This window comes from Acipenser ruthenus, chromosome 2 (assembly GCF_902713425.1).
Source record: "Acipenser ruthenus chromosome 2, fAciRut3.2 maternal haplotype, whole genome shotgun sequence".
NCBI classification, from domain to species: Eukaryota; Metazoa; Chordata; class Actinopteri; order Acipenseriformes; family Acipenseridae; genus Acipenser; species Acipenser ruthenus.
The window spans coordinates 18,955,961-18,965,318 of NC_081190.1; the positions used below are offsets into that span (position 1 = coordinate 18,955,961).

General features: G+C 40.9%; 1 protein-coding gene across 1 annotated transcript; it reads left to right on the forward strand.

Annotated features, from left to right (window-relative positions):
• The first annotated feature begins 3,929 nt into the window (after positions 1 to 3,929).
• On the forward strand, positions 3,930 to 8,496 carry LOC131698571 (uncharacterized). Its single transcript, XM_058990786.1, has one exon. It carries the CDS (start codon positions 4,201 to 4,203, stop codon positions 6,478 to 6,480), a length of 2,280 nt encoding a protein of 759 aa, XP_058846769.1. The 5' UTR covers positions 3,930 to 4,200; the 3' UTR covers positions 6,481 to 8,496.
• Positions 8,497 to 9,358: the final 862 nt, after the last annotated feature.

Here is a 9,358-nt window from a genome sequence, read left to right on the forward strand (position 1 = left end):
TACAAGTTGTACTAGAGTGATCCATTCTGAGCCAAAATAAGCCCAAGTTTCTCTAAACAGAAAAAAGATGGTGTGTTCCAAGGGAAGCAGTGCTTCTGTATTCTGGGAGGCTGGCAGTCTGGTAGATCAGGCAAATTAGGCTATACATGCCATCAACTTTGCCCTAAGGGGGTTACTGGAAACGGGCCCCTGTCTGGTGTTTGCATGGTGTGAGGAAGTGACTCCTATCTGAAAACGGTAGGATTATTAAAATTATTCCATTGTTGGAAAGCTTGTGCTAAGGGAGGAGTCCAACTGAACATTCTGCCTCGATCTGAGAGAACCGATGCATCTCAGATTGTTTATGTCACAATGGCTCCACAAAAATAAGGTGTTAAGGGTTAGGTATTATCACCTTATTGGGGTCACTTTACCCCATCCTGCTACTCAGTGAAGATTGTATTCAGAAATGTGCAAAGTTGTGTACCAAAGGGAGAAATGTACATCTTTTTTTTCTTTTTTTTTTTTACCTATCTCAGCTCCCACACACATATTACATTTCTGCAAGTACCCTCTCAGTTTTGATTGCAAAGAGAAAATATTAAAATATTACTGTCTGTCACCCTTACAGCAAACATATTCACTAAATATTGGCTTCTTGTTGGCTCTTAACTATTCTTACAATTACTTTTTTTTTGTTGCTATTAAGTCTGAAATTGCATTATAAAGCAGTAAAAGAGCTTCTAGGCCAAGATCACAACGCATGACTGGAAGTTTCTAATGGTGTAATTGTGCTTTGTGTTATTCTTATCCAGATATGCAGCAGGGCTATTTGTGTGCACCCTAACACTGCATGGGAGAGACCAGGTGACACAGAAATGATTAGCAAACCATGTCCAGAAAATAAAATAGGGACCCATTGTGCACCAGAGTTTTGAAAAGGTATGAAAACTACCAGCTCTATTTTGAATAAACTCCTTGGCATTTAAATGTACACTAACTGGCCAAAAAAATGGAGAATGACCTTACTAGGTAGGACCACATAGCTCCTGGCTCATATAAGGGACACTGGTGTGTCTTGTCCAGTATTGAAGGTTGCAGTGATTTTTGCCACTAGAACACATCTGCTGCTGCTTCCAATGGGTTTCACATGTCTGCAGACTAGACCCGTCATGACCAGCATGCAACAAGAGTTGTGCTTTCTGGTTGTGGTTTTCTGGACTAGTTGGTCAATGCATCCACTGTGTTAAGAGCTGAGCCAGTTCCACACACTATCGTGCCTCTCATGATGCAGCAGAAATGCTTCTGCTTTCCTGTGATGCTGAATTGATGCACAAACCTGTTACACAGATTATACAGGCTTAGGGGTGGATCAAATGACACATCAAGCGACCACATACAGTTGCATACATTGCAGAATAAGGGATTTTCTGATTTTAGTTTCATTCTGAACTGTTTAGTCCAATCAGTGTACCTGACATTTACTTACCAACTACAGTAACTGTACAGTATAATCAATTAAAAAGAGATACACATCTCCTGGTTAGATATAGTGCTACATAAGACAACCTTTTTTTGTATAAAACAGAGCATCTTGATGCCCTGGAACACAGTTCCCTAGCACAAGATGACTCACAGAGTAGGCTGTTGCGAAGCCCCCACAACATGAGAGGAATCAGATATTTATAAATATCTTTCAACTGCCAGTGTGTGGCTTTAAAGAGAAAACACTTTAAATTACATACCTGCGGTTTTTTAAAATGTATTTCCCTGGGTTAAGGTGCTTTCACCAGAGATCAGGAGCTGCTCTTCAGTTATACAGCAGTTATTTATCATAGACATATGTAAGCCAGGCTAGATCTGCCAAAGTGTCTTTATATTAATTAGTATGTACCAGCACCCTCTAGTGCACAGCTGTGTATTACAAGAGTGTAAACAGGATAGTGCACTTGTATCCAAATGAGCTGGTCAGACGGCTCGCTCTTCTATACTTCTGACTGATCTAGTCTATTAATGTTAACGGCAAGGCATTAGAAGTGGAGTGCAAACAGCAAAAAATAAAACAAAACATACTTCAGTCATAACAATAAGAACATATTCGAATTCGAACCACAAGATAAGGGACAATGAAAAAACAAGAACGTGCCAATTGAAGCTGTGAACTCTTAATAAATATTTACTTGCAGATATTTATACAGGGTCTATAGTCCGCTGAGGTCTCGTTCCAGGGACACTGTGTCACAATGAGAGCTTCTCCTCACTGCTCAGCTCTGAAAGTGCTCCTCAGTTCCCCTGCCATTCAGCCAAGGAACAGACAAGTGTTAGGAATGCTGTGGTGGGCCTAGATTGAAAAAAAAAATATACCAAGTTCATCACAATTGTGACCTGAGACCGATTTAAACTCAAGAAGGCAAAGCCCTGAGAAGCTTATTCCTTACAAAATATAAAAATAAACAATTGTCATTGGAATGACTACTTGCCCACAATTGTAATCCACAAAAGGTATAATTTGTGTTCCATTTATTTTGTTAAAAAGACACATAACAGAACTCCACATCTACAACCTACAGTATAAACCAATACACAGGGCTGAGCGGGTTACATTGATCCATGTTACACTTGTGTCATTTCTTCCAAATGGGTGTGCAGTTTACACTGGCAGCTTACACAGGCACTCTACAGCCTTCCTGTTGCACACTGCCTTTTCTAGTCCAACACAAAGTACGGGCAGTACAGCTTACAAAAGAAGGAGTGTACAAGCAGGCAGTACTTCAAAAACAGCAGGTTCTTTTATTTTATACATCCACAAGCTGGCACGCAGGCCGCTTATATAGCCCCAGACCCTTCAATATTGCAACATTCATGCAGATTGGGCAATATGGTTCAGATCGTCCAATAGAAAGGCCTGGGTAATCCTGGCTGACCAATCAGGGTGCTTCTGTCAGCCGAGCCCAGAGAACCGTAGCTGCAGAGTGGAGAAGCAGAGATGCAACAATCAAATCCCTCCTCCAGCCTCCGTTACAATATGTTCAGTCAGCTTGGTAGATGACTTTCTACACGCTTTCTGCAAGACTGGAAAACATCATTTCTGTGTAATGCTGTCAAACAAATACCCTGAAGGCACTGTAAATTATGCAAATTTTAAAAGTGTATTTTGCACAAACCAGCAGCTGGCACTGCTGGTCTGTGCATCACATACATGCTCTGGCAGGTCTGTTACAATAAAAAAGATGCCAATGCTGCCAGCTCCTGGTTCTACCGGCTCATTTCACTAATATTTCATTTCTTGCCTGTTTAACACTATGCTGTGTGTGCTCTGTATGCTCTGCACTGGTGTTTTCTGTGCAGATTATTATTTACCAAGCTATGCTTTCTAACTTTTCCAGCCAAAAGACTTTACATACATTACAAAAACAAGTTACACATCAGAAAATAGAAACTTCTGGTTAAAGTCTTTTTCAGAATGTTTACACAGGGTGATGGATTCCATATCTTTTGGAACAGTGTTCTAAAAAGATATGATAAGGAAACTTTCCCAGTCGTAATTTGTTTTCTTTACATGCTTTAGGAGACGTTTTGTTTTCATAGAGGTCACAGATCATACTTGATTACACAGGTGCTTTACCAGTGGCATATTAAACAAAAAGAGCAACTAACACAACACACATCCTAGAACTAAAAAAAAAAAACAACTGCAGTGGAGGATTTATAAGTGAGAATCCCAGTAGTCATTTGAATTCATTTGACTTTGCCTGCCCTTAAAAGATTCCCATAGTAAAAACATAGCATAATAAAATTAATAATTATGTTTGTACACTTACGTGACAGAAACATGTACAAATGTTGGAACCACACGTTGTTCAGATCGGCGGTAAGTACATTGAAATGGAATGTCCACCAACTGAATATTTATAAATATATATTTTTAAACTTATCTCTGTTGTTGAGTAACAAACAGCGCAATCAGCATTTACACCTTAAACGGCCACGGGAAGTTGTAATGTTTGTATTACTAAATTCATTTACCTGCCTTATTACCGTAAGCGTTGGCAATCGCCTTGTTCTACACAGACACACCCAGACGGCAAAGGGGGGAGGAGTTTTTATATTAGTAGGCACTTTTCGTTTTAGATCATAGGCTGAGGAAGGCAACCTGTTCTTACCTGAATTGCATACAACCACATTTCCATAGCTTAAAAAATATATATTTGCCATCAAGAAATGGCAACGCAGTTCAGCCAGGACGCGGTACTGGATTTCCTTTGTAGCCGAGGAGGGAGTGTGAAAAACTCGGACCTGATCAGCCACTTCAAAACATTCTTAAGGGAGCACGAGAACCAGGTGCAGCACAGAGACATGTTTAAAAGGTTTGTGAACTCGGTGGCTGTAGTGAAACGAAAAGACGGAGTTTCGATCGTGATCCTGAGGAACAGGTACAGGGAGCTGGTGGGAGAGGACATCAGTTCGGCAGAGAAAGGTTCAAGTTCTGGAAGTGTGCAAGAACTACCGGTAAACTTAAAGGAAACTTCGACCAGACAGAATGCCGACAGAGAGCAGGTAACCACGCGTTTGAATGTGAAACAGAGTAGTAGGACAAAGTCTGGAGTTACTGACACTTATGAAAATGACAATATACAGTTTAGTTTAGCTGAAACTGCTTACAGTGATGTCAGGACATCTGAGCAAAACCAGAAACGTTTTGTTAACTCTCCATCTTGTATGGAACCTGTTGAGAGAGTTACTAATAACCCCACCCACGTTTCTAAGTCACCCCAAATAGCCGACTCAAAGTATCAAGACTGCATCATAAAGAAGGGTGTGAAGCCTCTTCAACCATGTGATTACAGTGCAGGGAGTGGGGCTGTCGGTTTCAGCTCAAAGCAACAGCCCTCTGCAGATTTCACAAAGGAGAACCCTTTTTCTGCCAAGTCTCAGCAGTTTGGAAGTGTCAACAGGGAAAGGCTCTTCTCAGAGTGGAAAGATTTGGACTATGGTAGGAGGCCCCTCGACCAGTCATCAAATCAGCATACAAAGAACAACGGCCTAATCAGCAAAGAATCTTTTGAGAATAGTGCACAGAGGTGCATTTCTCAAAGGGAGGGCAGCAACACTACCCACTCCACGCAGCCTGTGTGTTTGCTGCCTTCTAGGTTTTCAAATTCCAGATTAAATCCTAGTTCAAGATTGTCCAGGTCATCCCACTGCATAGCATCAATGTCACCCGAGGCCAAGAATGCATGCCCTGATTCCATTGCAACCTCCAGTAGCAGTGAAAACCTGTCTAATGAAGGATGTCGTTTAGCAGCTTTCAAAAGTATCAGATGCAAGGAGATCACAAAGGAGTCCTTTGAAAAAGCTCCCCCAGAGCCCCAGCACTCCAATCCACTTGTGGTGGAACGATTCATAGCTACTGCGTCAGACGATGATAAGCATGTGCAGTGCTTTTCAGTGAAACCTAAAAAACACAAAAAAGAGACAAACCAGGGTTGCTTTCAAACAAACTTTCTTTCTACCCGCCAAAACGCACCTCTCCACCAGAGCAATGAATGTATAGGGAACCTCACAGCGTATGAAATTCCGTCCAGAGCAGATATGGAAGGAAGCAGCTGGCGTAATTCAACAGGTAACATCGATTACTACCTGGGGGCCAGGCAAGCACATCATGGAAGAAAGGCTGGAGTGCTTCTACCGATGCATTCAGGAGATGCTATCGGCGGCAGCATATATGAAAGCAGGAAATACCACAGCATGGATGCAGAGACATCAGTGTGTGTCCCATTTCTTCAAGCTTCACCTCAGCAGCATCCAAGCAAGACGCGATTACCTTCACCAGATATCGACAGGCCTTTTAACCCCCCCAGCCACCCTGAGCCACCCAAGTATGACCCAAACACCAAAAGTAAGATTCTGAAAAGCAATGAAGACTTGTATTCTCACAAAAGCACGTTGGTGCCACTGGAGTCCAGGGAACATGATTGGCTGGTGAAAGCAGCAGCTGGTGCTTGGGATCAGATATACATCTTATTTCGTGAGGACCACAGTCTTCTGAACAAAAAGGATTTCATTTCCGGGTATACAGTGCTGCACTGGATAGCCAAGCATGGAGACCACCGGGTGCTCAACACCCTTTGCTATGGGGTGAATAAGAGGGGACTGGCACTAGATGTGAATGTCAAGTCCAGCTGTGGGTACACCGCTCTGCATCTCGCAGCTATACACGGACACAAGAGTATTATCAGGCTGCTGGTTCACAAGTACAAAGCTAATGTTAACCTGAGGGACACCAGCGGAAAGAAACCCTGGCACTACCTGGACAGGAGAGAGTTCACAGGAGATCTGGGTGTTCTGCTTGGTGCTCCTTCTAGTAAAAATACGGCCGCTGCAGCCTATCAATCGGCATCAGAGAAGCAAGACCTTTCTTTTTCCCCATCTGTGAAGAGAAATACTTCTTTTGCAGCTTTTCTCAGACCCCATCATCTTTGGAAAGGGGCCCAATTCTGAGTAATATTGGAGGGACTATTAACTGGATTGATTGTAAATGTGCTTCATACTTAATAGAAACTGTGGCTAGTCACATGCGCTTTTCAGTTGATCTTTGATGGAGGGGAGCTTGTCATGCATGGACAGAACATCTACAGCTATGCTTTCATAGCTGTCCTTTTCCCTTTGATCATGCTTGCGATCATGATGTACTATACAATAGTATGGAACAGGCAGAGCAACCAGACTTGAAAGGTCAGTCTCACAGGACTGGAAAAGGGTCCATTAATACAGTGCCTGAGGAGTATTCCTACAGAAGCAGGGCATTTACTGAAGCGGACACACAGATAGTTGGAGACAGTTGGAACTCGTGTCCTTTAAGAAAGAGTGCCTTTTGAAACTAATGTTTTCACTCTAACATTTTCTTGCTCGTTTACAGAACAAAAATCCTGGTACAAAGTTTTGACAAATCTGGCCTGTATGTACTGTATTAGGGAAGCTTAGTACATGCAGAACAGCTACGCAGAGCTAATCTGTTCGGTTTGTGTTGCAGTGTGTGTGTACGATATGTACAGATCCACTGATCTGAACATCCTTAATGCACTTTCTGTGTGAATTTGAACAAGGAGCATTCGATGCCACTTCAACTGTGACCAGTTCAACCAAGAACGTCTCCATCTGACCTCCTCTGATTTCAACCAAACTAATTTCAGTCACACTGTGTGTATATTAGGTACGTTGCTTATATTTAAAACTTTATGGGCCTGATTGTCTGCTGTGGGTAAATTGGCCTTGTAATGCGTTTACTTTGGAGGGGGCAATTTGCCTGTGATTTGCCTATAGGGTAAGATATAGACCCATTTCAACATTTCAGCATTTTTACCTTTGAGCAAAAGTTTAGCCACAGGGAACACATGAAATAAAAAAACAGACATCATTCAATAAAATATTTAGCATACACACCCTGTAATTGCTCATTAGCATCTGCAGTACTATCGGCTGGTTTCTTCTCTTCCTCAACGTGTATTTACAGGTGCAGTGACAGGTTCACAGGCATGAGGAAATCTTTACTTTTAACTTGCGTTAAAGCTTTTGCTAATAAGCATTCCCAAAGAGAAAAAAACAACCTGCCAATGAGCCTGTAAATACATGCCAAGATGAAGCTTGCCAAATAATCTGAATCATAGCTGCAGTTATGACACAAGTAAGAATGCTAAATATAGAGCTTCTAATTTAAATCATTCAATGTACTGAAAACAATGTACGTTTCATGGCTCCAGCTTCTTTAGAACTGTATGCTTTGCAGCCAGAGGTCAGGTGGAAACCAACTGGCAAAATAAATGTAAGTAAACACTAAATAAATAACTAGGAATCAATTGTTTAAGATGTAATACTGCTCCTGTTCGGCTGAGTAGGTGTTACTGTTTAAAGGCTGAGGTAAAAGTATAAAAAAAAATAGACAAATGCCTTCACCAGCCATTATAACCCTAAAAAGGCATTACCTTTTCTACTTTTTAGTTTTAAAAGTATTTAAAGTTATGGAAGTATTACTGTAAGTAGCGTATAAAAAAACAGAAATGAACTGACACCTGTTGTAAAGGTAGTACAAGTATAACAGCGTGCTATGTACTGATGAAGTAGGTAACGTGCTGTATTGAGGAAGCTTATTTTCATTGGGATATTGCACAGCAAAACAAAAACACTTTTAGGATAAGGCATGGTTTGGTGTTTTTGGTGTTCAATTTTGAAACAATTTTGAAACAATTCCAATAAGTGTCACTTAAAACAGCAAAGCAGAATGACCTTGACGTTTTTTTTATCAACTAAACACTCCCAGAGATGTGAATATGAGTATGTGTGTACATGATTTATGTCAGACTGGACTGTGGACTAGATTCAGCAGATTTCTCACCAGCAAAAACCCCACGGCTTTGAATACATATAAATGTAATATCAACAATATCACTTTGGTTTTCTTTGTATTTGTGTCAAACTAACTTGAAATGCACAAAATATTAATAAAAAATAAAAGGTGAATGATTTGTGTATTTGTCCGTAGTTTTGCATACTGTAGGCGTTCAAATCCTGGCTGGTGATACTGCACTTTTAAGCTAGGCCTGCCCCCTGCTGGCCAGTAGGAATACATGCTAGACTACAGGACATCAAAGCAGGTAACAGTCAGGGGATTGAGCAATTAAAAAAAATTATTGAAGACTAAAGTCTGCTTTTTACAGCATTGTGTAGGTACAGCACAACACAGACCAATGTGCCTGAACCCTGCCCTGGAGAGAACACCTTCTTAGGAGGTCAGAGGGTACTTTATACATCCTGTCCCAGGATGGTAACTCCTATGGAATGTGCAATGGAAACAAATATCTGTAACTTTTCTTTTACACAGAGGCTGGTCCTCCCCATGCAATGCTGGAAGTTTCCCATTTGAAGGAGCTTTAATAAATATCAGGAAATGCATTTGATGGCATAGTGACAGTATTTTTTTTGTCAGCATCAACTTACATTGCTATACATAAATGACATATTTTGATGCTACTCCATACACCCACACATCGGAAATGATTCATGTTGATTTCACAACACAAAAAAAAAAAACATTTGACATACACCACTAGGCATGCATTGTGTTAAAACCACCGACTGCGTCCTTTTTTGGTGTTTTGTTTAGACTTGTTTGTTCTTCCAAAGCAATGGCATAACACTTTTGATTACCTGTGGATTACCTGTGTACAAATACTGTACCAAAGCTTTTTTTTTTTTTTGCGTGTAATGTTAGTTTGACAAGCTTAGTCTTAACAGAGACACATAGAAAAGAAATTCCTTTTTTTAATATGCACAAGAGCTGTGCTCCTCTCATTGAAAAAACATCCATGACATTTAATACATT